The sequence below is a fragment of the Odocoileus virginianus genome, chromosome 17 (assembly GCF_023699985.2).
Source record: "Odocoileus virginianus isolate 20LAN1187 ecotype Illinois chromosome 17, Ovbor_1.2, whole genome shotgun sequence".
Classification (NCBI taxonomy): Eukaryota; Metazoa; Chordata; class Mammalia; order Artiodactyla; family Cervidae; genus Odocoileus; species Odocoileus virginianus.
In genome coordinates this window covers 7,209,033-7,230,204 of record NC_069690.1, presented here as the reverse complement: position 1 = coordinate 7,230,204, position 21,172 = coordinate 7,209,033, and the positions used below count along the sequence as shown (strand labels likewise).

Genomic DNA, 21,172 nt, shown 5'->3' with positions numbered 1-21,172 from the left:
CTGTGTCCTTCACCATCTCCCAGAGCCTGCTCAAACTCATGTCCATCAAGTCAGTGATGCCATCCAACCATCTCATCCTCTGTCATCCCCTCTCCTCCGGCCTTCAATCTTTCCCAGCATCAGGGTCTTTTCCAATGAGTCAGTTCTTTGCATCAGGTGGCCAAAGGATTGGAGCTTCAGCATCAGTCCTTCCAATGAGCACCCAGGACTGATATCCTTTAGGATGGACTGGTTGGATCTCCTTGCAGCGCAGGGGACTCTCAAGAGTCTTCTCCAACACCGCAGTTCAAAAGCACCAATTCTTCACAGCTTCCCGGACTTGTAAATTGAAGGCCTGACTGAGATAACTCCTATAGTCCCTCTCAGTTCCAAGAGTTTAGAGATGGTAAATGCATTACTTGACATTATGCACTATGTGACACCCTCCAAACAGAACCCTTCTCGTTAATGTTACAACCCAAGCTGACTATGAGCAGGGTTGGATTTCGAGAACCCTGGAACAAGGCCACTCTGCAGTCATGTGATGACCTTCTTTCTCTGAAGAACACCTCTCTCCACTCAGTGGGACCTCAATATTCCACAACAATGATGATGGTGATAAATGGTGATTTCAAAGCCCTCTCCTGTTTATTTGTCTAAAGGCCTCTCAACACCCCTGTGAGCCTATATTCGCATATCCTGGGTACACCCTCTGCTGTAGCAAAGACCTAATTTAGACAGAGGCAAATCAGCTCTGTGGGGTGAAATGCATTAACCAAGTCTCCCAAACAGCACAAATCTAATTAACTGAAAATCAAAATTGCAAAGCTGCCGAAAAAGATTTCCACGGAAGAAGTCTCCTAAGGATTGAAGGAAAGTTGTGGGTCATGTGACCTGCCTAATCCAAGTCTCTCCGCTAAACCGGGATAAACGCTGTTTGGGTGTTTGGGTTTGTTTGCTTTTTCACTGATGTTTGTTTTCTCTAGATCACCTTTATCACCAGTGGGCTTTGGAGAGCTTATCTGGTGCATGCAACAGCCATGAAAAGCATCCTTTCCGAGGAGCGGGTCCAGCCTTCCAGAACCTCCAGTGCAATAGGAGGAAGGAACACCACATCCAGACACCCTGGCTGGGCATTCCTCTCCTGCTCCTGCATGGCTGCCCTACCGCCCCCGGGAGAGGCTCATCCCTATCGACCCCACCACTAGAAAATGTGGGCAGCAGTGAGGTTAAATGCCCCCACCCAGGGGCCTGAGAAGACTGAGCCACACTCAGGTCAGGGCCCCCATGACAGGCAGGTGAGCTGGCTTCCGTCCTTCGCGCTTCTGACCTGCCCCAGACAAATAACAGCAGGACAGTCCCCGGAGGGACGGGGCTCCTTCTGGTTCCAAGGCCGAGCATCTCCTGCCCTTGGCAAACAGGACAGAAGCAATTTCTGTGCTTCCTACCCCACACCACACCCTGCTTTAAACTCCCTGTGGCTCCCCACTGCCCCAAACAGGAATTTCTCAATCCTGGCTGCAATTAGAATCACTTGGGGAGCTTCAAAAAGAACAACAATGACAAAGACTAGGCCACACCTCAACCCAAGCATATCAGAATTTTGACGGGAAGAGTTCCAGGCAAGGCCTTCCCTGGTGGTCAGTGGTTGGGAATTCACCTTTCAATGCAGGGGACGAGAGTTTAATCCCTGGTCTGGGAACTAACACTGCACGTGCTAAGTGGCAACAAGCTTGCACATGCCCCAACTAGAGAGTCCAGTCCAGTTCAGTTCAGTCACTCAGTCACGTCCGACTCTTTGCAACCCTATGAACCGCAGCACGCCAGGCCTCCCTGTCCATCACCAACTCCTGGAGTTGACTCAAACTCATGTCCATAGAGTCAGTGATGCCACCAACCATTTCATCCTCTGTTGTCCCCTTCTCCTCCTGCCTTAATCTTTCCCATCATCAGGATCTTGTCCAATGAGTCAGCTCTTTGCATCAGGTGGCCAACATACTGAAGCTTCAGCTTCAGCATCAGTCCTTCCAATGAATATTCAGGACTGATTTCCTTTAGGATGGACTGGTTGGATCTCCTTGCAATCCAAGGGACTCTCAAGATCTTCTCCAACAACATAGTTCAAAAGCATCAATTCTTCAGTGCTCAGCTTTCTTTATAGTCCAAATCTCACACCCATATATGACTACTGGAAAAACCATAGCTTTGACTAGACAGACCTTTGTTGACAAAGTAATGTCTCTGCTTTTTAATATGCTGTCTAGGTTGGTCATAACTTTTCTTCCAAGGAGCAAGCGTCTTTTAATTTCATGGCTGCCATCACCATCTGCAGTGATTTTGGAGCTCAAAAAAATAAAGTCTGTCAGTGTTTCCACTGTTCCCCCATCTATTTGCCATGAAGTGATGGGACCAGATGCCACAATCTTAGTTTTCTGAATGTTGAGTTTTAAGCCAACTTTTTCACTCTCCTCTTTCACTTTCAACAAGAGGCTCTTTAGTTCTTCCTGCCTTTCTGCCCTAAGGGTGGTGTCATCTGCACATCTGAGGTTATTGAGACCACACTGCAACAAAAGTTCCCACATGCTGCAGCTAAGACCTGCTGCAGCCAAATATTTTTTTTAAAAAAGGAGTTCCAGGCATCCAAGGAACCAAGAGAAACCACTGCTCTAGTCCGGTGCTTCTCATACTTGAATGCACGCATGAACTACCTGGGGATCTTGTCAATCGCGGATGCTGAATGAGCAGGTCTGGGGTGGGGGCCTGAGATTCTTCCTCCCATAGGGGCTCCTGGCTGATGCTGTTGATTCTGTGATGATTCTTTGAGCTGCAAGGCTCTAGAATCAAGTCCAAACTTTTGATTCACATACGATCTGACCCGCTACTTTCCCTTTTTCACCTGCTGTCATTGTCCAACTCATATACTCCCAAATACATGCAGTTCCCCAAATACACAGGGCTATTTCTCTCCCTGGTAGCTAAGCACCTGCTATTCCGTTTGAGGGGAAAGCCCTTCCTACAACTGCTCCACCTTCCTGGAAAATCCTACCATCTGTTATGGGCTGAACCATTTCCCCCTGAACTTCACAGACTGAAGACCTGACCCCAGCACCCAAGCACCCCAGCATGTAACCATTTGGAGGTACCGTTGTTGAAGAAGTGAAGTCATCGGGGGACTTCCCTGGTGGTCCAGTGGTTAAGAATCCACCTTGCAAAGCGAAGGACACGGGTTTGATCCCTGGCGGGGGAACTAAGATCCCACAAGCTGAGAAGCAACGAAACCTGAGAGCTGCAACTGCTGAGCCCAAGAGTCATAACTAGAGCATCCGTGCACCACAAGGGAAGATGCTGCCTGACGCAAGGAGGACCCGTGTGCTGCCACGAAGACCTGATGCTCTTCAAGAATGAAGTCCTCAGGGTAGGCCCTAAGCATGACTAGTGTCCTTATGAAAAGAAGAAATCTGGACAAAGACACACACACACCAGCGGGAAACAGCAAGACTCGGAGAAGAGGACCGCCTATCAGCCACGGAGAGAGGCTAGAACACAGCTCTCCCTCGGGGTCCTCAGAAGGACCACCCCACTGACATCTTGGCCTCAGACTTCTGTGAGACTATGAACTCCTGCCTTGACACCAACCAGTCCCTGGTATGTTGTTGCAGCAGGCCTAGGATGTCAAGCTACCATCTCTGAAGACCCAACCCTGGCACCACCTGCTCGGGGAAGCTGCCCTGCCTGGCCCAGCAGGCCCAGTGCTTCGGGCATCCTCTCTGCCCCCAGGTGCCCTGTCCTGCAGGCACCTGCCCCCCACCCGGGACACCCAGCTATGCGTGAGCTCCTCAACGGCAGAGATCTCATACAGGACATGGCACACGGGAGGTGGTGATGGATGTCACCCCGATGCAATGAAAAGACAGCGGTCCTCCCCTCGTGGGCAGTCACCTCCCAGCAAGGGCCCCTGCCTGGCTGCCTGTTCCAGGGCGTTCTGCCACTCCCCCCACTCCTGCTTCCCTCCTGGCAGCCAAGAACGATCTGTGTTTTGAGCTGGGTTTTGTTTTTACTGTGTGTGTGTGTGTGTGTGTGTGTGGTGCACATGCTTTAAGCCACCATATTGAAATGCAAACTGCCAGGTGTTAAAAACGCCGCCCCCAGCCATAAGGGGCAGCTGGTTTCCACAAGACTAGCATTTATCACATTTGCAGTAAATACACAAAAGGTCCTCGATTCAAAACCAGGAAGAGAAAGTAATTCTTTTGTCAAAAGGCAGTGGTAACTAAACACGGGGCAGGGAGGGAAGGCAGCTCTGGACGGCTGCTTCACCCTCCCCCGGGTGTGGACATGTTCTCCGCTGGGAACGAGGACCCAAGAGCGTCACAGGGACGCGTCCTGAACGTGCATTATGTGAGCGAGACCCGCCACAGCTGAACTTCACGGCAGCCCTAAAGGAGGCCTGAGACACCGACAGAGGAACCTTACCCCCTCTTGGGGATTAAGGTGGTGCCGGGAAACCTGTGTTCGAGAGGTGGGCCCCAAACAAGGCCATGAATTCATATGAATGCAAGATTCAGAAATCCTTCATGTTCAAAGTGTAGAGAGTCAAGTTAAAAGTTCCGGGGCCCTCCAAGCCTGTAAAGAACAGCCCCGGCATTGTCGTGGCAATTTTCTTTTTTTCCTTTTTACATGGAATCTGAAACATAAAGGGTCACTTCTATTTAGGGTCAATTTCTACTCCAGGGACTGCAGCAGCTGCTCTTTTGAAGGTTATGGGGCTGCCAGCCTTGAAACTCCAGCTTAGCATTTGATCCCTTGTCAGGAGCCTCCTTAGGGGAGCCCACCCCCAACCTGAGCCCCCCAAGAGCCCAAGGCCTTGACTCCAGAGACCCATGACCAGCCTGAGCCCCTCAAGCACACCCACACCAGGCGTCCTCCACCTGGTGGTCGAGAAAAGAAAAATTGGGAAGAGGGTAGAGAGGGTAGGCAGGAACTGCTACGCAATCTGACACAGGCTTTGGATTGAAGGCACCTTCTTCCTTGCAAAGTTGCCTTCAGGTTCCGAGAAACTATAAAAAATTAAAGTGTGGCTCGGTGCTATCAGACAGGGTGCTCTCAGGACCCTCTGACAGGAACATCAGTCCCCCACCACCCCCAGCAGCTGTCTCCCCACCAGCAAAAAGGGCAGAAAGGCCAAAGTCCTCCTACAGCTGATTTCCTGCAGACCACCAACCGCCACAACAGCAAAGACAACAGTAACGAGGGCCACCATGTATGAGCATCTACCGTGCCACCACTGTGCCCCACGGCCCTCTGACCTCACCAGTCACCCCTCCAGATGGGAGCAGGGGCCTGTCTCCCCAGAGAGCAGAGCTCAGAGATAAAACTGCGGATTGAATTCGCTCCTCCTGCCTTCAGCTCTCTTGAGCCAAGGGCATTTCACCACCAACCCTAAAAAATCAGATCCCTTTTGGGGAAATCCTAGAACCTTCCAGAAGAGCGATGAGTCTCTTATTGTATGTGCTACTGCCTCTTATCGCTCACAAAATAGAATTTCAAAACCCAGGGAACCCTGCTCCAGGCTAAGAAGCATGTCCGTCCCCAAGCTGTGCAGGGGCCCAGCACCCCTTTCTCATCTGCTCAGCTGTCACTGCAGACATGATGAACTGTAGCCCGCCGGTCCTCTGTCCATGGGACTCTCCAAGCAAGAATACTGGAGTATTCCCCCTTCTCCAGGGGATTTTCCTTACCCAGGAATTGAACCCAGGCCTCCTGCATGGCAGGTGGATTCTTTACCATCTGAGCTACCAGGGGAGCCCCAGACACGCCCACAACTGGTCTCAATGGGCAAAACCACCAAGAGACCGCCAACCACCACAGCAGGAATGACAGCAGGAACGAGGGCCACCACTTATGAGCAGCTACTGTGTTCTGGGCAGTGGGGTGCTTGACACACGCTTCACAGACACTCACCGGACCCGGACAGCAACACTCACGAGAAGGCGTCACCAACGTCATTCCACGACTTACACGATGGGACTCAGAGGGGCTGAGACCCCGCCCTCCCCCTGCAGGGGAACCAGATCCCTCATGCCACAACTAAAGATTCCGCCTGGTGCAATCAAGATCGAACGTCCTGTACACCGCAACTAAGATCTGGCATAGCCAAATGAAACATTTTTTTTAAAAAAACACTTACATTCCTTGTATATGGCTAAGAAAATGGAGGCTGAGAAAGAACAAGCAACTTGCCCAGCATCCCCAGGTAATTAAGAAGCAAGAACAGACCTGAACTCGGGTCTGACACCAACCCTCTCTTCACCTACAGAGGTTTTGGGGGTCACTCCTTATCTGGCCTCGATGTACACAGCACCCAGGGCGGGGTCAGGGTTGGGTGCGGCGCTCATTAATGATATCCCCGTTGCCAAAGACCTCTGTTCAGTCCTGAATAGTGGGTTTTCCTCCCATCATAGGGCCTGGCCTCCCTTACTTCTGCTGCTAAGTGTATGAAGACGTAGTTCTACCACCCCCTAGATTTCCTCTAAGTGCTGAATACACTGCACATTGTTAAACACACTGCACCCTTATGAGTTGTCTGTCCATTTATTTTTATTTAAAAAATCTGAACACAGGGCCAGCATATACTTGAGCTCATTGTTCTAACGGTGAAATTTAAATGTTCTTAAGAGAGCATACTGCCCCAAATAACAACAACATCCCCACTTCGCCGGTAGATGGAGCGAGGCCTGCTGAAGACATCTGACCGCAGTGCTTCACCCGGGAGAAAACACGACTCCTTCCTGTGGCTGATAGAAGAGGACAGGTTCTGCAGAGGCTCCGCCTTCCCGCTGAGCTCAGCTCACAGGCCTGAGGTCACTCCTGGTGCCCGGCCACTGCGCCTTTCTGGAAGACGAGTCATGTGCCAACCACCCCGGGGCCAACTCCACGGAGGGGGCACCTCCGCCCCCATGACCACACTCTGCCAGGTCGGAGGCTGAAGCCCGGAGGACCGAGACCTACCGCCCGCGTCTCGCAGGCCAGACTGCTCCCGAGGCGGCACAAAGAGCACTCGGCTCTGGCTCAACAACCCTTCTGCTGCGGAGTCGTGACTTCCCCGTCCTGGGCTCTGGCAGTTACTGGCGCGCCCCCCCACCCCCATCCCCCAGCCTCCCTCCTGAGCTCCGCTTGCAGGTAAGCGACACGTGACCATCTGGAACCGACACCTGCTTTTCTGAGAAGGAATTTCCCCTTAGAGATGATCCAGTCACAGTGACTAAATCCTCATTTATTTGTGCAAACATTTCCTCATATTTTTACATCTTATACTTTTCTTGCAAAACCACACACAGACACACATGACCTGTGCAAATTCCCCCCACGTACATTCAAGGTTTATTATACATCACTCCCCACAGTAGGGATTGCAAACAGGTGGCTGACAAGGGTTTGAAGCCACTTCCTCTGCAAGCCTGTCCTGGAAGCTGACTGGAGGCAGAGAGGAATGTGAGCTGTCAGAAAGCCCAAAGCGATTTCAGAATAAACTGGCACCGGGGAAGCACAACCCAAGTAATAGGAGGGCCTCGCTGGGAACACAGCTTCCAGCTCACAGGAAAGAAAGATGCACCTCCAACTTCCTTAGCCCCAAACTTGAGGCTAAAATTCCCTCTGATCATTAAGCCCAGTAGACCAGAGAGTCTCTGTGTGGACTTCCCCATTGATCCAGAGGTGAAGAATCTGCCTTGCAATGCAAGGGACACAGGTTACGTCCCTGGTCAGGGAATTAGGATCCCACATCCTCGGAGCACCTAAGCCCACGCATTGCAACTACTGAGCCCGTGTGCTCCGGAGTCCAAGCTCCACAACTAGAAAGCACGTATGCCACGACTACTGAGGGATGTGCGCTCCGGAGTCCAAGCTCCACAACTAGAGAGCGCGTGTGCCGCAACTACTGAGGGACACGTGCTCTGGAGCCCGCAGGCCCCAACTGGAGCGTCCATGTACCCCAAGAGAAGGTTGGGGTGACAGCACAGATCCCAAGTGCTGCAGCTGAGACTCGGGGCGGCCAAATACTAAAAAACAAAACCAAACAAGACTCTCTGTACAGCACATTTTAACTTATTAATAATTCTTAAAAAAATAAATAAAGCAAATAAAATTAACAATTCCTTTCAAAGGCTTTCTCCAATCCATGGAAAACCTGGGCTGACAGTCCGCAGAAGACTCCGATCCAGCCTGCAGGATCACACAGGCTAAGAGACGAGGGTGCGTGTCGCCACCATGATGAGAATACCAGCTGCCCTCCAAGTGGGGAACCTGCAAGGTGCGAGCAGGTGACCTTAGACAGGTCATTTCCCTCCACTCCAAGCGTCACTTTCCTCAGTGGGACCGTGGGAAGAGCGAAGTGGTAACCTCTATGACCCTCTCTTATGTACTAGGAATTGCATATCCATTATCTCACTCAGAATCTTTGACACCACTGGAGAACGATGATGATGGGGACCAGGGGGATCTGTAACAGTAATCGCTATTGCTGTTTGGTTTACTCCGGCTTGCAACCACCAGAACTCAGGCACATCACCTCACTGAGTTCTCACAACAGATGAGGAACCGGGCCTCTGACGTCGCTGAAGTTTCCTCCCACTGGAGCCAGCAGTGACTAATAACACCAGTCAGGAAAAAGGGCTCATCCTCAGGACAGCATGGAAACGGGGCAGAAGGGCACACCCGCCCGAGGAGCCCATCTTGGAGGAGAGACCCCGGGACGAGGCAGTGGTGGTGTCAGAGGAGCAGGGAGCAGGCCCCCGGGGCCACACCGAGGAGGAAGAAGAAAGCCAAGGAGTGTACCGCCGCATCTGTGCCAAGGCCCTGAGTTTGAGAGCCATCTTCACCCCATCAGACCACACCACAGCTGGCTGGACGAGCTGATCTCTCCTCTACCAATCCCCTATCACACGCCCACTGGAACCCAATTCATCCTTCAAACTAGCAGAGGGTCAGGAAGACCCAAAAGGATAGCCATCTTCCAGCCTTCACAGGCTGCCCTAAAAACTAAAGCATTATTTTTTTATGCTGCTTCCACGGGAATCCGTATTCCCACTCCCAGCAAGCAACTTTTTATAAAGGACCTTTTGTAAGAAAAACAACCCACTTCCCAGTCTGGAGCCACCTCAGCCCATGCAGCTACAGGGAGTATGTGTCTTCCATACCAAGCAAAAGTGAGTGGCAACGAAATGACAGGAGACGAGGAAAACCAGGGCCCAAGAGGACACAGGCCTCCCAGAGCAACATGCCGAGACGAAAGAGGACAGGAAGTGGGCTTGGTCCCACACGAGGCCAAATCCTGGATGCTAAGTAGGCACACAAGAAATATCTGCTATTGAATTCTGCGTTAGGTCACCAAGCTTCAGCTTCCTCACCATTAATACGGGGCAATTAAAACTGCATCCTAGGATTTAAGCAGAAATTAAATTTAATGAAAATATGCACATGAAAAAGTTTGGTACTTAGAACGGAATCAGCACTTACGACCCTCCATTCTGCACTAGGAATTTTATGTCCATTATCTCACTGAATCTCTGAAACAACCTTGGGAAATGATTATGACGGGGGCAGGGCGGGGGGGGGGGGGGGGAGGCGCAATGTGTAACAATAATGGCTATTCCTGTTCGGTCTCCTCCAGCTTGCAACCACCAGAAGCCCAGCACATCATCTCAGTCAGTTCTCACAACAGGCTCCAAATGAGGAACCTGTGATTCCTGTGGAGCCTGAACTGCAACCCAGGTCTACTTGACCACAGAGGCAGAGCCACTGCCTCTCGGTAAACACAGATGCCATCACTCACTCTTCGTATGTTTACTGACCATCTCCTATGTGTCAGGCTCTTTGGAAGGCACTCGATTCAGAGCAGAGAGCAAGACAGACACTGTCTCCACTCCCATGTTGCCTATGGTTCAACAGGGAGAAAAAGACAATTAAGCAAGCAATTATTGCGATAGCAGGTGGATTAGTCAGGATTCTCCAGAGAAACCGTCAACAGGAGATATGTACGATATGACAGAGAGACAGAGATGAGGGAAGGGGTATTTATTTCAAGAAACTGGCTCACCATGAGGGGAGGAGGCAAGTCTGAAATTCACTGCACAGCCCAGCAGACTGGAAACTCAGGTAAGAATCGATGCCGCAGGGTTACGTCCGAAGTCTACAGGGAAGACCAGAAGCCTGGAAACCCACAGAGGGTTTTCTCTGTGCTGTCTGAGGGACAACTTCTTGTTCTACCAGAACCTCAATGTCTGCTCTCATGATCATCAACGGATGCGATCAGGCCCACCTCCACATTCCAGGGCATAACCTGAGTTAGTCAAACTCAACTGACTGCAATGTCAACCCACCTCCAGGTTCCTTCACTGTGGTATCGAGATCAGTGTTTGCCCAGACAACTGAGCGTGACAGACAGCCTAGCCAAGTTGACGTATAACAGTCACCATCACTGGGGCAGGGGGTGGGCAGGGACACGGTATACGGAGTGTTAAGGAAATAGAGAAGAAATCTGACAACAGGATTTAGGAAACGTTGGAAGATTTAAGAAGTAAGCAGGCCTTAGAAGCTCAGAATGTTCCTCAGAAACTATGTAAATTTACTTATCAAAGACTTATTCCTCATATAAAACATACCAGGGACTCCCTAGTTAAAGAAGGCTGAAACAATAACTCAGTCCACCCGTCTGCTCCCTAAGATGCTCTGAGGGGCATCCTCACACCACATTTTCATAAAGTGACTCACAGTGGTCCACACCAAAGAGTCTTAAGGCTCGCAGCGGAGCCCCTGAACAGCAAGGAGCAAAAAAAGCAGGAGGGGAGTGTGCATCTAGCGATGACCAGGTGCCCCCAATTCCCGGAAACACACGAGGTCAACAGAATCTCCCTGCTCGCCATCCACTGAGGACAGATGGCTGAGCCCCTCTTAAAATCTTCCAGCATCCTCTGAGGACCAGAGCTCTGGGACCTGCAGCTGAGCGCCAGGAGACAGCAGGCTAGGGAGGGAGGCGGAAAGGGCTGCATTTTATTATTCAGTCCCCACAAGGTCATCTATTTGGCGAAGCCGCTGAAGAAACTAACTTTTTAACGAGCAGCTCTCAGTGGGAATCACTCTCTCCGTCTCATTAGCAGGCACAAAGGGCTCTCCTCTGCGGGCGGCAGTGAACTCCAAGCCCCAGAAGGCCTGCAGGTGGACACGGACAGGCAGAGTCAAGTGCAAGAAGCAGGCGATCACTCCTCCTCATCAGGCAGGGGAACAAGTGGGCCCTAACCCAGTCTCCCCAGGGGCCTCTGGTTCCCCAGCACAGCCCCACCCCACCCCGGGGGAGGCAGGAGCAGGCGGCTCTCTCCTGCACGTGGATGGCCGGCTGGACAGAAAGCCGGTGAGGACCATCAGTTCCACGCAGTTAGCAGACATCCAGTAAAAATATGGTGAATGGACGGGTGCATCTAGACCTTCCTATTAACAGACCAGGGATACCACATCCTCTCTTAATATAGATGGTGCAGAGGCTCGGAAATGCTTTTCCACTGGAAGTGAGGGTTCACAGAGAGACTTTCACGTACCACGCAGGTTTGTGCTACCTATTCATAAAGACCTGGAATCAAGGGTGTGTGTTAGTCCCTCAGGCGCGTCCAACTCTGTGTGACCCCACATAGCCCCGCCAGGCTCCTCTGTCCATGGAATTCTCCAGGCAAGAATACCCGAGTGCAGAGCCATTCCCTTCTCCAGGCAATCTCTTCAACCCAGGTCGCCTGCACTGCAGGCAGATTCTTCAACATCTGAGCCACAAGGGAAGCCAGGCTGCCCTCTCCTCCATGTGGACGGCTAGACAGAAAGCCAGAAAGACAGAAAGCCAGAAAGACGGTCGGTTTTACTCACTCATTCAGTAACTATCGGCTGAATGGACAGATGCATCTAGACCTTCTATTAATACACCAGCGACACCACATCCTCTCTCAATACAGATGGCGGCAGAAGTTTGGAAATGCTTTTCCCCTGCAAGCGAGGGTTCACAAAGAGCCTTTCACGTGCCATGCGGGTTCATGATACTTGTTCATGAAGACCTGGGATCAAGAGAAGGCCACCAAATGGCAGGGAGGCAGAATAATCCTGGCCTCCATGGAATGTAGCTCTGATTTGAGCGCATCTTAACCTGTGTGCCAGCTTCCTCTTCCGTAAAACGGGACTGCCTCCTTCCAGGGCCGTGCTGGGGGCCCGCTCCACACTGGCCGCCCTCCCCCTTCCAGAACCTAGCCATGTGCTCACATGAGGGGGGCCCGGCGTCTGAGGCCCGGCGTCATCGGCAGCCACACACTATCGTCGACGCGCGTGGGGCTCCATCAGCCAAGTCCCTGGCCGGGTGGGCTGCTAAAGGCGGTGCTGGTGCCGAAGCAGGTTCTTTTCCCAGGAGATTAATTTATTAACTCTTCCTGAAAGCTGTTTGTTTGGGAAAAGAATGCACACTGGCTCCAGGTGAACATGTGTTGCTAAGGACAAAGGCCCAGAAAACAACACCACTCCTGCCCTTCTCCGAGACGCCGGAGGCCCCAGAGACCCCTGGCTTTCTGCAAGACCCAGGCCAGCGAGAAGGGCCTCCGCACGTTCGCGGGGCCCGGGGCGCTCTCTGCAATCCCGCAGCAGATCTCGGCCCTGAGTCGCAGCCGAGGAAGCCCTTCCTAGAGCTATGGCCAACACCCAGTCCTCCCCTGGAACACCCTTCCCTGTCGCTGCCCCCAGGGTCTGACCTTGCCATCAGACCTGAAGCTCCCTGAGGGCCAAGCCCCTGCGGGCTGATTCCTGCCACATCCCCAGCGTCCCACAAAAAGTGAGTTCTCTGAAACTGAACACAAAGACCTGTGTGAGGGCCTTCGGTGGTGGCAGTGTCTGTACGTGGAACCGTTTTCCTCAGGAGAGGGCCCGAAGGTTCCATCATCTGCCAGCAACCGCCTCCGAGGAGGGACGAACGCTGAGCTCCCAGGCGGGAGCTGCGGTGGACCCCTAACACTCACCCCCCATCCTGAGGGGCCACAGCGCGTAATGGCCTCTCCCGCTTCGGACAACGCTCCCCCCCGCTTCTGCCTGCCCTCCTCCTTCCTCCCATTTAGTCAGACCCGCCGTCCCTTCAGGAGCTCCCCCCAGCCCACCTCCTCTGAGAGGTCCCCCCAGAGTCCCCAGCCGGAGCCTATACTCCCCCCACCGCGGCCGCAATGCCCAGCTGGGTGCCACCTGCGTGGCACCTCCCCCTCGAGTTAGCCATCACTTAGACCCAGAGTACTGACACCCCAGGATCCCACCACAGTCTCTGAACGTCCTGAAGACAGGAGCTAGGGTCGTCATCCTCAAGGTGCCCACCACATCTGGACCTCGATAACTAAATGCACGTTTAGAGGCATTCAGAGTGGTGTGATCAAATAACAGGCTTCAGAGTCCAGGCTCATTTTCAGTAAAGACTTTTCCTTATACAATACTACTACAAGAGTTTGTTAAAATACTACCCCACCAAACAAACAAAATCAACTATTTTTCCCTGTTCTCTCCCAGACCCTGTCCATAAGCACAGGTAAGATTTACAATACATAGCAATATTCAAAATATAAACACAATGTTAGCCTCCAACGTCTTTCCCCCTTAACATGGCCTCTCTAAACATGCTTTCACTTGAGACCGAAAGCCTGTATTTTGTCCTGCATTTCTTCTCATGGGGTTTCTAGAACAACCAACCCAGCAGATGCGGAGCCTTGCAATTCCATTCTTTCGTAACAGAACATTTTTTTCCCCATAGGCAGCTTCTCTTCCCCAGGTGTGAAAGCAGATTTTCTTTCTCATTCTCCAGAACATCAAAGGTTTATTTTCACATGAAAGCTCTCAGCTGAACGCGTAGTAAAATGGACTAGCCTCACACACCTCGCTGGTCAACGGGTCCCTAGCACAGATCTGGGAACTACTGCATGAATACCCAGCTCCTGGACTCCAGCATCCTGCCCAGCCCCCCCCCCCAGACCTCTGATCGCCCCTTGCCCGGGAACCTGATCCCTTTCCCTCTGCTCGCCACACTACGAGTGCATGATCCCTCCCTCTCTCTTCCTTACCAGCTCGCTGGCCAGGCCCTGTCCAGCCCCTGATGCGTGCCTGGGGCTGTCCCCAGCATCCCCCCACAGTCACCACCACACCCTGGGGACCCTGCCTGGACTCTCATTTATCTGCCTGTTCACATTAAAAGGAACAGGATGCTCCCATCAAAGGAGGAAAAGGCAGGCTTGCAGTCCTTCTCGGGGCCTTTTAGAACAAAGGATCAGCAGGACCGGGCACCATCTAGACTCTCCAAACACAATAACAAACCCCCAGAAAAGTGTGGAAAGTCAAACAGATGCTCCCCAGATTCTTCCCCCACAGAAGAAAAACACCTCTGGCTCCGCCCCAAGGCCAGAAAACAGCTCTAGGTAAGATGCCTCCTACCAAAGCCACAAGTTTTGTGTCCCTGAATAAGTATGTTCTAGAGTCCAAAGTCCTTTCCCTGAAACACTAGCGTGACACTCAACCTCCTTATTGACTGGGGAAATGCAAATGAAGACCGCAAGGGCTTCCCTAAGTGGCTCAGTAAGGGTCCGCCTGCCAATGCAGGAGACACGGGTTCGATCCCTGGTCCAGGAAGATCCCACATGCTGCGGAGCAACTAGGCCTGTGTGCCACAATCACCAAGCCTGTGCTCTAGAGCCCGGGAACCACAACTCCTGAAGACCGTACACCCGAGGGCCTGTGCCCACAGGAGAAGCCCCCACGATGAGCCTGAGCACCGGGCTGGAGAGGAGCCCCTGCTCACCACAGCCAGAGACGCGCCCGCGCAGCTACGACCCAGCACAGCCAAAGATAAATCACACACACACACACAATGCAACATCACAAAACTGACAACAGTTAAAAAGTCTGACCCTAACAACCGCTGGTGAGAATCCAGGGCAATGAAAACTCCTACTACTCCAACTGCTCCTAGAGTACCAATACGGCAAGGAGGAGATCTTTTTTTAATACTTATTTATTTGACTGCAACAGGTCCTAGTTGCAGCCTGCAGGATCTTTTAGCTGAGGTATATGGGATCTAGCTCCCTGACCAGGGATCGAATCTAGGTCCTCTGCATGGGGGGCATGGCGTCTTAGCCACTGGACCACCAGGGAAGTCCCAAGAAGGAGATCTTCAAACAGTTTTCAGCAAACTTAAGCCGTTCAGACTGTATGACTCAGCCATACGAGTCTATTCTGATACTCTCTCACATATACACATCAGGAAGTATGCACAAGGATATTCATATGCACAGTGTGAGCAGACAAAACAAATCAAGAACTTGAATGTCCATTAAAAGGAGAAAAGACAAAGTGTGGGCCCAGTGAACCGCAGCTACGAGGCATCGACAGGACAGCCCGTGCAGACAGCAAGCTGGATAGCACAAAGTATTCTTCAAGGGCGGGAGGAAGCCAGCCTCACAGGGTGGGTGCGTGAGGGCTTCCAACTGGGGAGAAACACACAGGGAGGTGAAGGGGGCTGAAATAACACTGCGCTTCCCAGCCATGTGGTGACTATGTAGGTTATTAGTTTTTTGGCGTTCATACTCGACTCGTGCATGTCAGATGTTTTTCCATCTATGCAACATTCGTACGTAGACTGGGGCAGGGAGTGGGGTTTGAGGGTAAACTCAAGGCCTCTCCTCTCCATATAACTGGTTTTCCTCTGGAACCTCTTGTTCTCTCTGAAGGCATCTACACATGTTAAGGGCTCTCAGTACTGACTACCATCCTTTTCCCTTGAGTCAAGTAAAAATTCTATCTAGGGGACACAAAACCAAAAGGGAAATCAATCTATTCAGACTCCAAAGCAAGATCTATGCTAGAAAAATCTCCGCAACCACAGCACCTGCTAACTGGGCTTGCATCAGCGCAGAGAGCGCCTCCGGGATGCTTTACCCAAGAAGGAAGATCCCGGTGGTGGGCATTCAGCGCTGACATCCCTCTTCCAGAGAAAAGACGGAGCATCCTGAGACTTCCTAGAGCCCAGGTCAGAGGTACACAGAGCTTCCTTCTGGGGCACCACCAGTGGAAGGAGTTTCCTCATCAAGAAATTCATCAAGGGGCTCATCCTCTTACCACATACAAATGCCTGGTCTTCTCCCGCTCAATTCACCCTTCAATCCAGCAAAATTTTCTCTGTATCACTATTGCCTGCATTTCTCTATATCACTCTTGTCCCCAAAGGTACTGGTGGCCAGATGTTGTCCTGCCCGTAGACCAACCACCCACCCCCAACCCCACCCCTGCTCTCTACCCATCTGGTTCACCTGATTTACACACCACCTCGGACTCCGCCTGTACCTCACGTCCTCCCTCAACTCCCAGGTATCCGCCCCTACGCCGCCATCCCCACTTTCACCCGAGAAAAGTCATCTGGGGTTCAGTCTCTAGTCCTCCCTGTCTCAATCCAGTCTCCAACCTCGTCACAGTTCCAGCTCCTGAAATTCTACTGCTGTCCAAGGAAAGTGACCCCAGGTATTAGGTGGGTAAACATGCCTTTCTCCCAGCAAAACCAAAGCTGTATTGTAAACCAGCCCCCTGCCTCCACCTCTGACTTCTCTCTTCCTCTGAGCCCACATTTACTACGTTCTGGATCAACTTCCTGATCTAATGTAATAACAGAAGCAGTAATAATAATGCACACCTACCGCATGTCTAGGATCCCGGTGGGTCAGTGGTAAAGAATCCGCCTGCCAATGCAGGAGACGCGGGTTCGATCCCTGGGTCAGGAAGGTCCCCTGGAGAAGGAAATGGCAATCCACTCCAGTATTCTTGCTTGGGAAATTCCATGGACAGAGGAGCCTGGCAGGCTACAGTCCATGAGGTTGCAAAAGAGTCAGACACGACTTAGTGACTAAACAACAGCAGCATGTTCTACAAGGCACCTAGCAACGTGCTGGTCAATATAAGAGCACAAAAAAGAGAGACACGGGCGCCCATGTGCATCGCCACGAGATAGGGTGCTGCCAGCTGAGAAGAGCAGAGTGCAAACAGATACGGATAAAAGGACCTCTTATTTGTAAATCACAATATATATTTTTGGCACACACAGAAAAGATACAGAAGAATATATTCTAATTCATTAACAGCTGGAGGACAGGCAGCTCTTAGGTACCTTCACCTTGGACGCTACAGATTCCCTAATACTTCATTTTTTATTATGAACATTCGTTATTTACATAATAGGGACACTTTTTAAATTTTAAAAGAGACAGAGCCAGACAAATCTCCAGTTCTCAGGAAGCTTCCAATCTGGTTGCTAAAGTAAAAGTGAACACACAGGATGGGAGTGAACAAGACGGCATAAAAAACCCAGTTATCAGCACCTTCCAGGAGGAGGGGGTTCCCAGGTGGCTCAGTGGGAAAGAATCTGCCTTCCAGTGCGGGAGACACGGGAGACGGGGTTCAATCCCTGGGTCAGGAAGATCCCACGGAGTTGGAAATGGCGGCCCACTCCGGTACTCTTGCCTGGAAAATTCCATGGGCAGAGGAGCCTGGCGGGCTACAGTCCGTGGGGTCACAAAGGGTCTAATGTGACACACTCCAGGAGAAGGACAGAATATCACAAGAGGCCAGCTGTCCATTTTGGGTAATGAATGCCAAAGGAATTAGAAGCAAAGATCAGCTGGCCGTAGGTTTTCAGAAGGGTGGGCAGGCAGGGAGGGATTTGCTACCGCAATGGATGGACAAGCAGAAGGGAGGCATAAAAGAGGGCCAAGTCAGGAGTGACAGACTCCCTGAACCTTACCATTTTCTAAAGTGGCATGAAATAATCTGCCCTCGCTATAAGTGGCTGATTCTGAATGCAGCCAAATATAATCTCTACCAAACCAAAAGGAATATCCCAAATATACCTTTAAAAAAAAACTCTGAAATAATGTTAGAATGACTCTAAGGAATGAAAAAAGAGCTTAGAGTTCCCCTAAACCCTTTACCCAGCTTCTTCTAATGTCAATAACTTACATGAACCACAATACATTTATCATACTAAGAAATTAACATTTGTTCAATACTATTAACTATAGACTTCTTTTGGATTGCACTAGTTTTTCCACCGATACCCTTTTTTTCTTCTAGGATCCAATCCAGGAAACCACACTGCATTTAAGCTCACTTGTTTTTAAATAAGCAAACATTTTATGATTATTTACTCTCTCTTGCTAAGAAAATGTACTGGCACTCAGGGCAACGACTTTGTCCCTCTCCTCATCATCAAAGAAAGCAATCTTTGACAAATCTGCCAGCCTCCAAAGGAACAGAATTTGATCTACAGTGAGATAAAAACCCAGACAATGACCAAACCTCTTAACCCTCCATGAGCGGCCACAACCCTGTCCTCTCTCCACGGCAGCTAACTGGTATTTAAAAGTAATTTATGTTAATTGCAATCGGGTATATATGAACATTACAAAGCAAGCTGGCTTCAAACAAAAAGGCTCAAGAGAGGAGCATAACAAAAAATTAATTTTGTAAAAGACCTATTTCTTATTCCAACTTGTTTTTAAATATATGTTCTGAGTCACACCCCATTAACCGTCTCAATTTATTAATAATCTCAGGGCAACCAACTATCTCGGATCATGCAAAGATGAAATCTTGCATAAAAAAGAAAATGAAGTGTCTACACACAAACATTAAGCAGGTAGTCAGCTGTGATGACCAGAGAGAATTATAATTTTTTTGAACCACAATTTGTGGTAGGGCAAAAAGAGGAAGGTACACAAACGAATAACTCAAACTTTGCAAAGAAAAATTTTCTCCCTGAGCATGAGATTATCAGAAACGACTGGTTCAAAGAAAGTGCTCTGGAATTCCCTCCCCATCACAGAAGTCTGTGACAGGAGAAGGCCCCGTATTCTCAAAGACCCTTCTTTGAGCTGAGGAAATGACGGTGCTGTTTTGGCATTTTAAAGCAAGAACAAATACTTTCGCTATAAAATCCACTTTGTAGATTGAATCAGCAAGACAGCTGTTTATACAGAAACCTTTTCCTTTCTCCCTCCAAGCCCCTCAGTGATTCATATCGGTAATAAAACACTGGCTAGAACAAAGAAACACGGAGTTTGAACAAGAGAAAAAGGCACCAGCAGCACACCCCACCATCTTCATACCAAGCCAGTCCATTGCTCTGAATGATGCATCTCAGCCCACCCTGTTTGTCAAAGAAAAAAGATGCCCCCAAAGCAGACCAACTTTCGGTGGCAGGGCCAGAATCTGGGTTCTCGTTTGTGGAAAGCGCTCCACTGGTGTGCATCTTAGACATGCCCCAGGCTCTGAAGTCAGCTTTCTTTTTGGCCACAGGCACCTGAACGACTCACTACACCCTCTCTCCGTCTCCGCTCCGCCCACACCATGAGCCTCCATACCAAGCATCATGGTGGCAGGACCCCAGTATTAAATCCTGAGCGACAGAGGAAGACCTGGAAGGACAGGAAGGCACACGGCCATCCGTCATGGGAAACAAAACGCCAAGAATCCCATGTGCCCTGAAAGGTGAGCACCTGCCCACAGCCCAAGTCTTTCCCGTTGACTCTGCCAGACCCCAAGGCCAATGCCTGTCCCCCCCGTGAAGCCTTCCCAGCTCTCCCGCTCCGCCCCCCTCACAGGACCTGTAGCTCCGTCAGCATCCTTCACCTGTGGGCTGTAGCGCCTACACCTGCTGATAACCAGCCTTCTCCAACACTGCAACTCACGGGCCAAGAACACCCCTTCCTCAACACTGTAACCCCAGCACCACGCCCTGCACCCAGCCCAGAGCCCGGTATCAACAAATGTTTGTTCGGCGAATGAACACAACCCAGCGAACCCCCAGAAACCACATTCCTAAATGCTAATCACCGCTCGCTGCATGAATAATGAATGAAGAAATGAACTAACAACTGTCTCCTTGTTGGCCAAGTTGCCAAGCCCTTCGGAAGCACAGAGAAGGGGTCAACTGACTTGTGGCCGACGTCCGCCGGTCCAAAGACGAGACGGCCCGCCTTGAACGGGGCAGCAAGCTGCAGGGGAGGGGGGCCACGCCTGTCCCACAGCTGGCAGCTCCCTGAGATGTTACCAGTCCAGCTCACTTCCCCAGGACCACAAGCCCCCAGAGCTGGTCTCGGTGTGGCAGACTCGGGGATGTCAGTGAGAGAGCCCAGCTGTCCACCCCAACATTCATCTGGCAGAGCCCCCTGCACCTGCCAGTACTTAAAACTCAAAGCCAGATGCTCAAGCAGCACCCAACTGGGGTGCGCTACCGAGCAAACCACCCAGGCTGGATTTATGAGAGAGGAGGCCCCGATCTCTTTCCCACTTGCTGGAGTAAAAAGGTCATATTCATTCGATCTCGTGCTGCTTAGGCCTGCATGCTCCCAAGTCTAGGATTCATTCTATCCATCAAAAAGAAACAAGCCCGTCTTCAGCATGTACTGTTTGTAAACTTTCGCATGCTGGCCATTCTGACTGGTCCGAGACGGTACTTCATGGTAGTCTTCATTTGTATTTCTCTAATAACTAGCAATGTTGAGCACCTTTCCACAGGCCTACTGGCCACCTGTATGTGAGCTTTGGAGGAATGTCTATTAAGTCTTCTGCCCAGTCTTCAGTTGGGTTGTAGGAGCTCTTTATATATTTTGGAAATTAAGCCCTTGTCAGTCACATCGTTTGCAAGTATTTTCTCCCACTCCACAGGCCGCCTTTTCGTTTTCTTTCTGGTTCCTTTGCTGTGCAAAAGCTTTTAAGTTTGATTAGGTTCCATTTGTTTATTTTTGCTTTTATTTCTATTGCCTTTGGAGACCAACCTAAGAAAACATTGGTACACTTCATGCTGGAGAGGGTGTGGGGAAAGGGGAACCCTCCTACACCACTGGTGGGAATGTACACTGGGACAGCCATTATGGAAAACAGTATGGAAGTTCCACAAAAAAACTAAAAACAGAGTTATTATATGATCCAGCAATCCCACTCCTGGGCACATATCCAGAGAAAACTATAATTCAAAAAGATACAAACATCCCTATGCTCACAGCAACGCTGTTCACAACAGCCAAGACAGGCAAACACCTAAATGTCTATCAACAGGTGAATGCATAAAGAGGGCGTGGTACATATGGAATGCTACTCAGCC

General features: G+C 50.7%; 1 protein-coding gene across 14 annotated transcripts in view; it reads right to left on the bottom strand.

Moving 5' to 3' along the window:
- Positions 1 to 21,172, bottom strand: part of MSI2 (musashi RNA binding protein 2) — a 400,997-nt gene that overhangs the window by 342,595 nt on the left and 37,230 nt on the right. For 11 of the 14 annotated variants that reach the window (XM_070478500.1, XM_070478493.1, XM_070478499.1 and 8 more), the window contains exon 6: positions 16,713 to 16,802. The exons of the other annotated variants lie outside the window; for them this stretch is intronic. In XM_070478500.1, the coding sequence (XP_070334601.1) occupies positions 16,713 to 16,802 (90 nt within the window). The remainder of the gene's footprint in view (positions 1 to 16,712; positions 16,803 to 21,172) is intronic. 14 annotated transcript variants of the gene reach the window in all.